General features: G+C 42.2%; 1 protein-coding gene and 1 long non-coding RNA gene across 16 annotated transcripts in view; one reads left to right on the top strand and one right to left on the bottom strand.

Moving 5' to 3' along the window:
• Positions 1-15,433, top strand: part of RBMS3 (RNA binding motif single stranded interacting protein 3) — a 1,176,852-nt gene that overhangs the window by 552,560 nt on the left and 608,859 nt on the right. For 11 of the 12 annotated variants that reach the window (XM_070433276.1, XM_070433282.1, XM_070433277.1 and 8 more), the window contains exon 1: positions 12,986-13,890. The exons of the other annotated variant lie outside the window; for it this stretch is intronic. In XM_070433276.1, coding sequence (XP_070289377.1) covers positions 13,816-13,890 — 75 coding nt within the window. In that variant the 5' untranslated portion in view covers positions 12,986-13,815. Of the gene's footprint in view, positions 1-12,985; positions 13,891-15,433 lie in introns of those variants that run through there. 12 annotated transcript variants of the gene reach the window in all.
• LOC139022302 (uncharacterized) lies at positions 654-13,071 on the bottom strand. 4 transcript variants are annotated; one of them, XR_011473670.1, is made up of 5 exons: positions 12,871-13,071; positions 5,495-5,601; positions 1,883-2,029; positions 1,614-1,723; positions 654-905 (listed from the first exon to the last, which is right to left on the bottom strand). It is a non-coding gene; the product is annotated as an uncharacterized lncRNA (long non-coding RNA). The 4 variants fall into 4 exon arrangements; XR_011473673.1 differs by having other exon boundaries at positions 1,883-1,983; XR_011473672.1 differs by lacking the exon at positions 12,871-13,071 and adding an exon at positions 11,932-12,074.

Below are 15,433 nucleotides of genomic sequence, written 5' to 3'. Positions count from 1 at the left end.
CAATGAAAAAAAATATTTTTTAAAAGATACAGTCTCATCTTAGTTCAACAAGTGCATCCTGGCATGGCAAAGTGTCAGAGTCAGAAATGAACCTTAAATTGACCTAATTGCAACCCACATTTGCACATGAGGTAACTGAGGCTCCCACTGCGAAGTGGATCTTGCCAGGGTCAGTCTCTCAGGCAAGAAGCCCCCCACCTCCTGGCTTGGGGTTTGGTGCTATTAATATCTTCCCAGGGGTCAACAAGGTGGCACAGAGAGGGACAGGAATACACACAGAAAAGAGAAAGAGTTAGGAAAACAAGAAGGGTAAATTTCAGAGAATGAAGTGTTTCCTTTGTAGTGCATGTTGGTTTCATTATTCTTTACATTGCAATCAGAAAACACACCAAGGTAACTTACCACCAGCAGTGTGTAAATGAAAATGAAAAGAAAGGATATAGTTGTATATTTTCTGGATCAAGACTTTTCAAACTATCTGTCACAAAGGACTGTTTTTTTTTTGTTCTTTTCCAACCTACCCTACCTAATATTTTTGTAAAACACTCTAGAAATCACTAGAAAAGTGAAATGCAAAACAAAAAAATAAAACTAAAACAACAAAAAACCCCAAACCACAGATTTTTAAAATACAAGTCCAAACTTTTATTATTTAGACACAAGAGACATACAATTCTTCTGACAAGTTACTAGAAAGTTGCTGAGCATGTAATCCAGATTCCCGCACTTGCTGGTGCATGTGAGAGTCTGCGGGGCAGCGCTGGCCCGGGGAGCACACTTTGGGGAGCACTGCCCTTCGGCTCCTGTCCTCTTGTGTTTTGCACAATCGTCTGGTTCTCTAAATTGGACTTTTCTGATAACAGCGATGGGGATCGGGGCGTTTGTCATTCTTCACAGGCACTTTACTATGGTGAAGTACAGTTTTAGAAAAACGGTTTGTTTCCCCTCATGTTAAAAACAAACAAGCAAACAAAAACAGAAACAAGTTTACAATGACATGAAAACAGCTCCTGGAAAGCTGTATGGATTCATATAGAGAACATGACTGTGGCTGAACTCTCTTAAGGGAGACTTCCTTTGGGGACTTTTGGGTTCTCCTGGTTGGCGTATAAAGAGGATTGAAAATGTTAAGCGTGGCTAGTTGTCATTCAATTTGAATTCTCCCCATTCTTGTGTCCCCTGAAAGGCCTGTAAAGTGTTTTGGTGCATCCATTAGGAGCAGGCTGGCCAGATTTAGGAAATAAAAGCACAGAACACCCAGCTAAATTGGCATCTTACACAAGCAATAAATACTTTTTATAAGGCCCCAGCCGGTGTGGTTCAGTGGATAGAGCGTCAGCCTGCAGACTGAAGGGTCCTGGGTTTGATTCTGGTCAAGGGCACATGCCCGGATTGTGGGTTTGATCCCCAGTAGGGGGTGTGCAGAAGGCAGCCAATCACTGATTCCCTCTCATCACCAATGTTTCTATCTCTCTCTCCCTCTCTGAAATTAAATTTTATATATATATATATATATATATATATATATATATATATATATATATATAAATACTTTCTATAAGGATGGCCCCAATAGTTCATGAGTCATGCCATACGCAATACTTGGGACATACTTATATGAAAATGTGTCTGAACTTCAAATTTCACTGGAGGTCTTATATTTTAGCTGGCAATTCCATTCAGTAGTAGCTTTCAGACTGGACTTGTGCATGTCTGGATTTTTCTAGGGAAAAGAATCAGTTGAGCCGATCACATCTGGTCCTATCGATCCAACTTGCTTTGCTATTGACAGCAGGAAGCTGAACGGTCAATACAAAGTGATAATATTCCTTTAGAAAAATACGTTTTCCAGGGGACAAAGCAGCCATTCATCTTTTCCTACCTGGAGACTTTCGGTTAGTGTTTTCCAAAGCTCTGGTTCAATGATGGCACCAAGGCCTGGCAGAAGGTGAGCTGGTGAGAAGGGCCATTCGAATTGCGCAGCTACATTGGGACAAAATGGGCTCAGTGGATGGCAAATAGTGGAACTCTTTGCATGGAAATATAGAGGAAGACAAAGATAGACAAAAATAAAGTCCCTATTCCTACAACATATTGTAAAACAAGCTGGCAGGGATGCATTCATATAATTTTATAAATAACTTTATGAGAAACTCAGAAGCACAAAGACAGAATTAGTTTATGTTAAAAAACGAAAGTCTTGGATTCTTATGCAGTTTTTTAAAAAATCTTTTCAAAGATATGTCATTGATAGCTGTTATTCTTTCATTCAATGAGGATGCTTGTTTTGGGGTCTTACAGGAAAGTTTTGACATTTTTTTGATGTAGAATTAATGCTCCTAGATTTTAAAGAAAGATTTACACTTTTCTTAAATTGATGTCTGATCCAGGTCAGAAGGAAATGGCTACTTAAAATACACTGCAATTTATTTTGATACTGTCACCTCTAGTTGTTTAAACATTTCTTGTCAGCTAATAATAAAAAACATACCCAGAAATATACTTATTAAAATGTATTTTGAAATAATATCTATTTAAAATAATAAAATATATACTCATTTTGGGACAAATTGGAACATGTCAATATTTATCAAAAAGAGAAGCAAGCCCTGGGTGATGTGGCTAAGTGGTTAGAGCACTGGCGTGTGCAACCAAGGGTCTTGGGTTTGATTCTGGGTCAAGGGCATGTAACTGGGATGCAGGTTTGACCCCAGCTCTGGTTGGGGCATGTGCAGGAGGCAACCAATTGATGTCTCTCTCACATTGTTGTTTCTCTCCTCCCTCTCCACCCCTGCTTCCTCCCTCCCTTCCACTATCTCTAAAAGAAAAAAAAAATCCTCAGGTGATTATTTAAAAAAAAGAGAGAGAGAGAGAGAGAGAGAAGTAAAATTGCTACTAACCCCATCACAGAGAAAAGGTCCCACTGTTGTTCTTCTATTCTCTTGTGTGTGTTTATATTTCATTGTTGAGAGCATATATAATGTGTTCTCATTTTTTTTTCATTAGCTATTCAACTTAAGCATTTGCCAAATTGTGAAAATGTTTGTACTTATCACTTTAATGATTGAATCATATTTTATAGTGAGTTTATTTAATGAACTTGAGTTGGGCATTCAGGTTTTTCTAATTTCCTATTCTTCAACTTCTAATGATGATCTGTTTTAGATTCATAGAACTAATATTACTGGTTTACAAGGACAAAGACTTTTAAGGCTATATATTTTGTTAAGCTGTATTAAAAAGCATTATAGACATGTATTAGGAATGTCTGAGTTCCCATTTCACTGAACTTCATTGCTACCATATTCTCCTTATTTTATTAACCTGTTGTGTTAGGGTTCTCCAGGAAACTGCAATGAGTAAGGTGTGTGTGTGTGTGTGTGTGTACACAGAGAGATTTATTTTAAGGAATTGGCACATGTGATTGTTGGGCAATCAAATCCAAAAAATGCAGGTTATTGTTGGCAGGCTGGAGACTCAGGAAAGAGTTGATATTGAGTCCTGAGGCCAAAGGCATTCTGGTGATAGCACTTCTTTCTTCTTAAAAGATCTCAGTCTTTGTTCTTAAACCCTCACACTGTTTGAAGGAGGCCCACACACATTACGGAGAATAATTTGCTTTACTCAAAGTCTACTGATTTTTTAAATGTTAATGACACCTAAAAGAAATACCTTACAACAATGTCTAGATTAGTGTTTGATTAAACAACTGGGCACAATAGCCCAGCCATGTTGACACATATAATTCACCATCAGGCCTGTGGTACAAATAGAGTGTATGCTATTTGATGGAAGGTCGTGCCTGCTCTTTCTTCCCAGTTGTCTGTTTGTTCAACACCATCTGTTTCTATGAAGACACACTGACTTATTTAAGACTTTTATGTAGACTGTAAGTTTTCTGTTTTAAACACGAAGATTATCTCATCCAATTTTAGTATAAGGCATTTATAAGCTCTATCAAATGATGCTTAGAACAAGCCTGGGGTTGGACTTTATACGGACACTAGAGGCTTGGTGCACGAATTTGTGCCTGTGAGATTTGGCCGAAACCAGCTCTCCAACATACCCCAAGGGGTTCCAGATTGCGAGAGGGCACAGGCCACGCTCAAGGGACCCCACCGGTGCACAATCGGGGCCGAGGAGGGACACAGGAGGTTGGCCAGCCAGGGAGGGAACGTGGGAGGGCTCCAGGGCATGTCTGGCCCATCTTGCTCAGTCCCGATCCGCCGGACCCCAGCAGCAAGCTAACCTACTGGTTGGAGCGTCTGCCCTCTGTTGGTCAGTGCATGTCATAGTGACTGGTCAACAGGTTGACTGTCTGCCCCCAGGTGGTCAGTGCATGTCATAGCAAGCAGTTGAGCGGCCTTAGCATATCATTAGCATATTACACTTTGATTGGTTGAATGGCCGACCAGACACTTAGCATATTAGGCTTTTATTATATAGGATAAGTCACAAATAGCCCTCTACCGTGTTATAACTGGGTATGAACTTGGATGGGGGAGTTAAACCCCATCCCTCTCAATTTTCTCAACAGTAAAGTCTGAAATACTTTACTATTGAAAAAATCATACCCATTTTTTAGGTGTTTGTGCATTTTAATTGAGGAAGCATTTATAAACTTCTTGTATAGTGTCTAGTATGTAATAGGACATCTGTGTTTTAGTTCTTTTCCTTCTTCACCTTTTTTTTAAGTTAGTCAACACCACACCCCAGTGCTCACTCCCAATAGTCAGTGCAGAAAAACATTTTCCTCCTTTAGACACTCAGTACTGTAGCAGGTCTCCCAGAAAACTTAACAGTTTTTGCTTTTTGAGTACATGTCTCATTTCCCCTTCTATTATTCAGAAAGTATCATACATCAATGGCTGGTAGATAAATGAGATGATTTTTGGTGAACATTTATTCATTCATTTAACAAGCATTTTTTAATTGTGTATTACATCCCAAGGACAGTTCTAGGTGCTGGAGATAGGACAGTGACATTATAGATTAATAGAGGCCTGGTGCACGACATTTGTGCACTCAAGGTGGAGGAGGGTCCCTCCGCCTGGTGTGCGCCCTTTTGCAGTCCGGAAGCTCTCGGGGGGATGTCTGACTGACTGCTTAGGTTCGTTCCCCATGGGCCTAAGCTACAGCTGCTGCGCTCGCCAGTCATCAGCTGACTTCTGGCTGAGTGGCACTCCCCCTGTGGGAGCGCACTGACCACCAGGGGGCAGCTCCTGCATTGAGTGCCTGCCCCCTGGTGGTCAGTGCGGATCATAGCAACTGGTCATTCCACTGTTCGGTTGTTTTGCATATCACCCTTTTATTATATAGGATAGGATTCCCTGCCCTTTGGACCTCAGGTATTAGTGGGGAGACACTCAAACAAGGAAATCAACAATTATAGACTCAAACTACAAGTACTGTCATATTAGGCAGGGTCGACTAGGTAATGCTGTGGTTGTGACCAAATATCAATAGCATAATACAATAAAGGTTCATTTCTCACTCAGGACAAATCAATGGCTGGTCCAGGCGACTATTTAAGGAAGTTGTGCTCAGCCTTCCAAGATGTTTCCTCTATATCAGCAGGTGCTTTCATCAGAGATGAGTGGGCTGGAGAATTAAATAACAACAGTTAAAAGCATTTACATGTTACTTCTGCTTCATATTTCATTGGCTATAGTATGTCATGGGCTCATGCCTACTTTAAATGAAGTGGAGAAGTGTGTCCTGGTAATCCCAGTGGTAAAAGAGAGCCAGAGGTGCCTACAAAGTATTAAGTGTTACAAAAAAGTGTGTATAGAAAGTGAGAGGACCTTAGCTGATTTTGGTCAGTGGTTAGAGCCTCAGCCCACAGACCAAAGGGTTGTGTGTTTGATTCCTGGTCAAGGGCATGTACCTTGGTTATAGCCTCAATTCCAGCTCAGGTCAGAGCCTGGATCAGGGCACATGCAGGAGGCAAGCAATCAATGTGCCCTTCTCACATTGATGTTTCTCTCTCTCTCTCTCTCTCTCTCTCTCTCTCTCTCCTCCTCCTCCCTGACTCCTCCCTTCCTTCTCCTTCCTCCCTTCCTTCACTCTTTCTAAAAATCAATGGAAAAATATCCTTGGTGAGGAATAAAGAAAAAAGAAAGTGAGAAGATATTATGTATTTTTTGCAAATATAATAGAAACAAAATAAATCTGAGCTTTTATGTACATTATTGCTTAGAATTATAATAAAGTATGCATTTAAAACAAACATGGAGTCAACTTAAAGAAAATTATTTAATAAAGCTTGCTATAAATAGGTACTCAGATATGAGAAAACACATTAAGGTCATTTACGAATGGTGATGTTTGCTAGATATGGAGTTACTAAGTCTACTTGAGGACAGGGTAAAAATATTTATATAGGTATCCTTGAGTATTCAGGCACATAGTAGATGCTCAATAAAACTTTATTGAAATTAATAATGATTATTGCTTTAAATTATTCTTGCTTTGCCCTGGCTGGATGGCTCATTTGGTTGGAGTATCATCCCATACACCAAAAGGTTGCAGGTTCAATTTTCGGTCAGGGCACATACCTATATTGTGGGTTCCATCCCGGATTGGGGTGTGTATAGGAGGCAACTGGTTGATGTTTCCCTTTTACATTGATAGGTTTCTCTCTCTTTCTCTTTCCCTCTCTCTTCCTCTCTTAGTCTTTCTAAAAAATCAATAAAAACATATGATTGGGTCAAGATTAAAAAATATATTATGCCCTAGCCCAGTGATGGCGAACCTATGACACACGTGTCAACTCATTTTTTTGGTTGATTTTTCTTTGTTAAATGGCATTTAAGTATATAAAATAAATATAAAAAATGTAAGTCTTTGTTTTACTATGGTTGCAAATATCAAAAAATTTTCTATACGTGACACGGCACCAGAGTTAAGTTAGGGTTTTTCAAAATGCTGACACGCCGAGCTCAAAAGGTTCGCCATCACTGCCCTAGCCAGTTTGGCGCAGTGGATAGAGTATTGGCCAGTGCTGGCGAACCTTTTGAGCTCGGCGTGTCAGCATTTTGAAAAACCCTAACTTAACTCTGGTGCCGTGTCACATATAGAAAATTTTTTGATATTTGCAACCATAGTAAAACAAAGACTTACATTTTTGATATTTATTTTATATACTTAAATGCCATTTAACAAAGAAAAATCAACCAAAAAAAATGAGTTCACGTGTCACCTCTGACACGCGTGTCATAGGTTCGCCATCACTGGTATTGGCCCTCAGACTGAAGAGTCCCAGGTTCGATTCTGCTTAAAGGCATGTACCTCAGTTGCAGGCTCAATCCCTAGCCCTGGTCAGGCACATGCAGGTGGCAACCAATTGATGTGTCTCTCTCACATCGATGTTTTTCTTTCTCTGTCTCTCCCCCTCCCTCCCACTCTCTCCAAAAATCAATGGAAAAATATCGTTGGGTGAGGATTAACAACAACAACAATAAAAAATGTATATATCTTTATTATTATTTACTTTATATTTGATTAATGCTCTAGTCCAATACAATTTTATCCTGAGGCTTGAAATTTTCTGCCAAGGCCAGAAAATATTTATTGGTTTTATCTACATTAATATTTTCCCATTAAGTTATAATTTAAAGTTTAACCACACATGGTTGAATCACTTAGTCTCTTTTTCCTAATTTGTCTCAAGTATTTTCTTAAGCCATTGGAGAAAACAAAGTTATAACATTACTTTAATGTTGGAATTTGCAATCTCCCATCTTGCCTTTTTTTTTTAACCAACTCTTATGTTTACTACTCCTTTGGAAATTACTGTATTGAAAAGGAATCCACAGATTTAAATATAGAAGGCAGAAAATGCCAAATTAAAAAAAAATATTCAAGGTCATGAATGTCTTCTTTTTAAAAAATATATTTTTTATTGATTTCAGAGAGAAAGAGAGAGTGAGAGATAGAAACATCAATGATGAGAAAGAATAATTGATCAGTCCTGACCGGTTTGGCTCAGTGGATAGAGCATCGGGCTACTGACTGAAGTGTCCCGGGTTCGATTCCAGTCAAGGGCATGTACCTTGGTTGTTGGCACATCCCCAGTAGGGGGTGTGCGGGAGGTAGCTGATCAATGTTTCTCTCTCATCGATGTTTCTGACTCTCTATCCCTCTCCCTTCCTCTCTGTAAAAAATCAATAAAATAAAAAAAATATATATATATATATATTTAAATATATTTTATTGATTTTTTTACAGAGAGGAAGGGAGAGGGATAGAGAATTAGAAACATCGATGAGAGAGAGAGAAACATCAATCAGCTGCCTCCCGCATACCCCCTACTGGGGATGTTGCCCGCAACCAAGGTACATGCCCTTGACTGGAATCGAACCTGGGACCTTTCAGTCCGCAGGCCGATGCTCTATCCACTGAGCCAAACTGGTTAGGGCTAAAATATATATATTTTTTAAAAATCATTGATCAGCTGCCTCTTGCACGCCCCCCACTGGGGATCGAGCCTGCAACCCCAGCATATGTCCTGACCAGGAATATGAACCGTGACCTCCTGGTTCACAGGTGGATGCTCAACCACTGAGCCATGTTGGCCGGGCATGAATGTCTTCTTGAAGATAGACTAATATACGTGATTTCAAAGACAGTACAATTATGTTCTTTTCTTTGATCTCCACTGTTCTTTTTCTTTGCTTTTGACTAAGTCTTTAGAATTTAAAAAATAAACCTCCCAAGAGAGGACTCAGTTTTTTTTGGGGGGTGGGTGGATAGGTCAAGGACCAATGAGAAGACAGTCTCCATCTCTATCCTGAGTCTTGACCCTCATTTCAGTACCATCACTTCTCCACTCTGATGGTGGGTCTGAGGCATCGCCTTGTTCCTGTTTGCCAAGAACTTGTCTAAAAAAAGGACCTCTCCATTCTGTTCTGTGAGTCACGTGGTCTCTGTAAGAGTCCATGCCCTTCGCTGCAGTTTGCTGCTCCTGAATTTGTACAAAATTTGGTCGTTAGTTGCCAAAAGGGACACAGCAGACTTCTGATTTAGAGAGTGTCTTAAACGAGTTACCTCCTACCTTACCTTGATCATTTAAATCAGTGGTTCTCAACCTTGGCTGCACATTAGAATCACCTGGAAATCTTTTTAAAATCCTGATTTCTGGGCCTCATCCTCCGGAAATTCTGTTTCTTTGTTACTAATGTTGTGGCCCCACCCCATACAAGGCCAAAGTTAACAAAACCTCTCCAGATTTCATTACCTCTTTAGCTTGAGCTAACTGAAATCAACTGCGGTCCCCAACCCATAACAAAGAAACAGAATTTCCAGAGGATGACGCCCAGAAATCAGGATTTTAAAAAGATTCCTGGGTGATTCTAATGTCCAGCCAAGGTTGAGAACCACTGATTTAAATGGAAAGCAGTACTGCTCCAACAGAGCAGACGTGATATGAAAACTATTCCTTTTAAAAAAATGTTTATTATATATTTTTTTATTGATTTCAGAGAGGAAGGGAGAGGGAGAGATAGATAGAAACATCAATGATGAGAGAGAATCATTGATTGGCTGCCTCCTGCACACCCCACACTGGGGATCGAGCCCGCAACCCAGGCATATGCCCTTGACCGGAATCGAACCCGGGACTCTTCAATCCGCAGGCCGATGCTCCATCCACTAAACCAACCCGGCTAGGGCTGAAAACTATTTCTGACATGAATATCTTCCCTCCCAAACTGGCAAGACTACTGGTATCTCTGAGGCGGAAAGTTAAAAAAACCACAGCAAACACATGGGTTTGACAATTCTCACAAATGGTAAACCACCTTTCTGCTATTTAAGAAAAGCTTTGAATGCTCAATGAATTGTTTTGGCTAATGACAATTGATGCAAAGAATATAACAATAATCTAAAAAAAAAACCAGAATTGCCTTTTGTGGCCATTTGGGTAGAAATTTCTGATAACATCAGTGCATGTAACTGGGCTGTAGCTGGGGCTGAGGAGTTATTTTACCTTTTATTTGCAAATAAGACAGTATTCTTTTCCCCTCAGGGAGTACCTAGATCACTTATTCATAGAAGAACACTGATACCCTTTGCCCATGGTGGTGAAATTGGCAGAGGCAGTCCTAGGATCCTGAGCATATGGGTCTTAGCATTTGGAGGAGGACATTTGAGGAGGACAGCATTCTGTAGTTGAAGATGCCTAGATCTAAAGCCAGACACTTGGATAGAGTCCTGGCTGCAGACTATCAACTGTCACGAATTGAGCTGTCCATACCAAGTTCTCACCAAGGCTTTTACAGTCTGGCTCCAGGGTTCCTCCGCAGAGCTATTTTTATAGTCTTTACTCTTCACTTGCTCCATTCCAGCCCCAGCACCATTTCTCACACATTCCAGAGACAGGCTCTTGTTGCCAGGCTTTCTGTACTGCTGTTCCCTCTGCCTAGAATGCTCTTCCCCCAGATGCAAGCTTACTTATTTTTTTTTAGCAGATCTAATATGTTCCACAGTATTATAAATACTTCACATGTTTACTTGGTGAATTCTGATAGTAACTGTCGGGTGTGGGCAGTGCCATTGGATGGATGGGAATAAATGGGGGCACAGTGATACATCAGAGGCAGGACTGGAACTAAGGCAGTTCAGGTGGGAGCCAAGGCTTGATTCTTACAGTCTAACACAGCGGTTCTCAACCTGTGGGTCGCGACCTCTTTGGGAGTCGAACGACCCTTTCACAGGGGTCGCCTAAAACCATCGGAAAAAACATATATAATTACATATTGCTTTTGTGATTAATCACTATGCTTTAATTATGTTCAATTTGTAACAATGAAATTGGGGGTCACCACAACATGAGGAACTGTATTAAAGGGTCGTGGCATTAGGAAGGTTGAGAACCACTGGTCTAACACCAGGTCATGGTTTACGCTCTTCCTTTAACCCCAGAGCTCCTCCTTGGAGAGCATTTCCGACTCCCCGATTAAAGGAGGAATCCCTGGGCCGCTTACTCAGCTGTATAGGTTGTAGCAGCACTAACTGTCACCTGACCTTATAGGCCTACTTCCTTGCTTATCCCTTTGTCTATCTCACCCCCTAGAATGCACACTCTGTGAGGGAAGGGCCTTGTCCTGATCAGTGTATCCCCACATCCCCTGCACCCAGAAATGGGCTGGAGTGGACTGGAATAAAAATATGAGTGGTGTTAGAACGATCATGTCTACGTGTCTCATTCATCAAACCTGTACGGAGTGTCCATTTTATGCCAGACACCACACCAGTTTTGGAAATATGAAAGTGAACCAGAGTGATGGGAACTCCCACTTCCCTGGTTTTGTGATGCTTTCAGAACACCTCAGAAGCAACATGCAATTAACAGGCAGTTACACGGGATAAGCCCAATATTAGGGCAAATACAAGAGGCAGGGGGGGAGCAAGGATTCAGTGAAAGCTACTGTGCGGGGCTGTTACCTATGCTGAGACCTAAAGGGTGGGCTGAAGGGTAAGGGCCGTGGAAGTGGGTTTGGGAGAACAGGATGCCCTGAGAGAACACCTTCCGGTTCTAAAAACTGTTGAGCGGGTATAGAAGGTAAGGGGAAGGATTTACCTGGAGAAGGAAGCTTGAGTCAGGACTCTATTGCCTGAGCAAGGAGATGAAATTTTAAACCAATGGGATTTTTTTACTCAGTATCTGATTCCGTGTACCACCGTCAACCAGGTAAGTTGGCAATATTTCCATTTTCCAGATGGGACAACTGAGGCCCAGAATAACACATTTAAACATCAGCCGAGCTGGTTGCATTTCCTTCATGACAGGGCTCTCAGGGCTCCTACCCCCTTCTCTCCCACCCTCTCTCCTTCCTTCCTTCCTTCCTGCTGATTGTTGTGTCCAAAGTCAAACATAAAATGATTTACTCGCCACCCTTATCTTTCTCCAAGGAACATGCATGCACTCACACAGCTTCCAGAAACCAGACTCCTGAGCGGAAGCTGATGGCCGCAGGGATGGTGGGACTTGAACATGGATGAATACAATATTGTGCATTGGCCCCGAAGAAGTCTCTGTTCTTGACCAGCGAGCTGGATTTGTACCAGGAACTTTCTTTCTGAAAAAGCGATTCAGGGTTGGGGAGTCCAGAGCCGACTTGGAAAAGTGGAGAGCGGCTCAGTATTGGTCTGCCTGGTGCTTTGGGCATGCGTGAGCACTCACAGCAAACACAGCTGGCGAGGCTAATTTTAGCCTCACCAGCCTTGAAAAGAGACCCTTTAAGGAAATATATTTTCTCAGAAACAATTTGTATTATAATGCAGCAGCTGATCGACATGTCAGAATATTACTTACTGTTGGTGGGGGAAAACTCTGCCAAGTAATTATGATTTTCGTTCTTTTTCTGTGTGTGATATCAGTGCAGCAATTAGAACATCCATGATCAAGATCATAACGAGGTAGACCATGAGCGGACCGGTGTTGGTGTTTTTATTTATAAAGAAGTTCAAAAACCCGGCGGAACACCTCTTTTTGATATTTCCAAATGGGCTGTGATGCTAAGAATGACTATTTCTGCTATAAGTTGGTCACTGTGATCTGTGATGCGTGGCTTGTTAACAGTAGAGTTCTGGTGTAGACTCCAAATTTCCTCAACACTTGGCATCCCCCATGTCCTCCAAGAAGTAAAATGTTAGTTTCTAAAGTGTTCGTTTCTAAAATGTTAGATTCATCTGGCTTCAGGGTGTTCACGGGGTTTTGAAAGCATCCGGAGACACACTTTTTGCATTTTAACCAGCTAGGTTAGTCCCTCTTCCTGGATTTCACCCCCCCCCCTTTCTCCCTCCTTCCTCCCTTGTCCTCGCCTCCCTCCCGAGGTCCGCACTGTTTTGTTTAGCCGGGTGGCTTACCTTTAAACTTGGCACGAAAAGGAAAGAAGGCAGCTCGTCTGTGGAGCCGATGGAGGGAAGGATAAGAAACAATCCACCGCCCGCAGCTGAGTCCCCCGGTTCAGTTCCAGCGGCAGCAGCTTCGCTGCAAAAATCGCTTTGCTATTCGAGATAGCCAGCAGAGGGAATCGGAACTTTGCTTGCAGCAGGGGTTGAAGCAGCCTTTTTTTTTTTTTCTTGGAGGAAATACTGCAGCCTTCTGGACTGCGTACGCCTCTCCCTGGAGAGGCTCTCTCGGTTCCACCCACCGGCTGGAAGGAGGGGAAGTGAATGAAAGGACAGGACAAGCCCGGATCACCATGTCACTCTGGGAGGGAGACAGCAGCAACTAAGCTGTGCAAGGTTTTTTTTTTTTTTTTCCCTTTTTTTCTTTTCCCCTTTCTTTTTCTTTCTGTTCCCTCCCTGTTTTCTTTTTTCTTCTTTCTTTCTCTTTCTTTCTTTTTCCTCTTGATTTGCTTTTACTTTAAGGTGAGGAAAGAGACAAACAGGAGACAGGAAGCTGATCTGCAAGGATTCGGAGTTATGCTGAAAGGACTTTGATTTTTTTTTCCTTTCCCCCTTTTACAAACGCTGGCAATTGACATCAATACAGGCAGCCTGGTAGAGAACAAACTGTCTCATCCCAAGTGGACCCCGGCAGCTGGGAGAAGGCAGACAAGATCTGGGGAAGCTGTGTGTGGGGTTTGATTTTTCCCACCGATCCCCGTCTCCTATTTTTTTTTTTTTGGTGTGTTTCTTTTTTATATTCTTGCTGTGTTGGAACTAGCGAGTGGTGGAAGACGAGCAATCTCCGAAGCCTCATCAGTCATCGGGACTGTCAGGAATAGTGGCTTAAGAGGAAGCTCGGCCTGGGGCACTATACCCTGTCATCCAGTTCCCTGCCTCGGAGATAAAGATTCCAGCTACATGGGCAAACGCCTGGATCAGCCACAAATGTACCCCCAGTACACTTACTACTATCCTCATTATCTCCAAACCAAGGTATGGCTCTGACCCATAGTCTGGCAGTCAGTGTGGTATCTATCCTTCTGCACTTGGCTAGGAAACAGGCAGGCATGTGAATTAGTATTTACCTCCCCCTTCCTCCCATCACCTCTTCCTGCTTCTTTGAAATTAGTAACATACCCACGGAGTTAATAAGGCAGCGGAGAATATAGGAAGAGAGCAAGCCCGGAATCCCGGCTTTCTCTTTAAGGAGAGCTCATAGTTTCACGGGAGTTCTTTTGTTGTTATTTGGCAGCATAAACGTTCCTGGTATCTGTAAAGTCCTTTGCAGATGGGCAGGGTTGTTAGAAAGGAGATCCTACCGGTGATTATCAGGCACGAGAATACAATTTCAGGGGCTTTGCTGGTGAGCTGTTCTTTGTTTGTGACTCTGAGAGGCTTTTTCCCACTGGATAGGACACGCCAGGGTGGGGGTAACTCAAACTTTTAATCGCTGAATGTAGAATAAAAGAAGGGCGTGGAAGGTAGACGGCAGTGAACTAAAGTCTCTTGGAGTTTGTTTGGGTGTATTTTTTATTTTATTTTATTTGCCTTACACGTTTTGTTTCCTATGGGGGGTGATCAGGATGCTACAGACTGAATTGTGGAGCTTTGCCAGAGATGTTCTTGACTTTTAGAAGCTCTGTTTGCCTGTGTTAGCTGCCACCAGAAGGCCTGGGGCTTGGAATGGGCTGAAATGTAACTGATGGTAATTGGACGTGAATTGGTTAAATACTTCAGGCTTTATGTGTGTGCTCAAATGATCATTAGGGGGCCAGTGGGAAGCCCACGTAACTAAGCAGTGGGCAGTGCCAACCATGAACTTTCTCCTGCAGTTCACACATGAAGGACTCTTAGGTGTGATATCCCTGCTCCAATTTGTCAAATAGATTGGACTTGATTTGGAGAGGGGGGGCGGCGGGGGGGATGTTGGTAGCCTGCCCACCTTGAATGCATGGATTCTATTTCTTGAGGGATGATATTATTTTGTATCGCATTAGCCAGACTCCACAGTCTTCTTCATGGATAAATATGCGGAGAGTGAGCAAGGCGTGCCTGAGTGATCCGTGCTGTCACCAGGACTCCTTGATGTGATTAGGCTTTGCTAATTCATGCCTTGGTTATCGCTCATTTATTCGGTCTCATCAAACAATGCCTGTTTGTGAGCCAGAGCAGGCAGCAGACTTTCAATATTATATTAAAGATTGTTGCCTTTTCGCCTCTCCTTTTCCATCGCTCCAGGATTCGCCCTGCCCCTCCAAGGTCGACTCACGTTGCTTTTTGCCTTTGTGAGCATTTAGTTTGTGCTGCTGCTGCTGCTTAAAGAGACCAGCCCAGTGCCTTGAGTTTTAACTCTTTGGGGATTGGGAGGAGAATGCTGCCCGCCTTTCTTGAGGAAATGGCAAAGCAAGGACAAGTTTAAAAAAAGGGGGGGGGGATTTGTAGTCATTTCTCATCCCCCCCAAAGAAACAAAAACAATAAACTCAAGGGGTTGGCATGAAAAATATCGGACATTCCATCCCTTTTACTCATGTGGCT

The sequence above is a fragment of the Myotis yumanensis genome, unplaced genomic scaffold (assembly GCF_028538775.1).
Source record: "Myotis yumanensis isolate MYYU_CA2020_CCGP unplaced genomic scaffold, mMyoYum1.0.hap1 SCAF_14, whole genome shotgun sequence".
Lineage (NCBI taxonomy): Eukaryota > Metazoa > Chordata > Mammalia > Chiroptera > Vespertilionidae > Myotis > Myotis yumanensis.
Note: the sequence above shows the minus strand (reverse complement) of the source record. Positions and strands in the feature narration are given on the sequence as shown.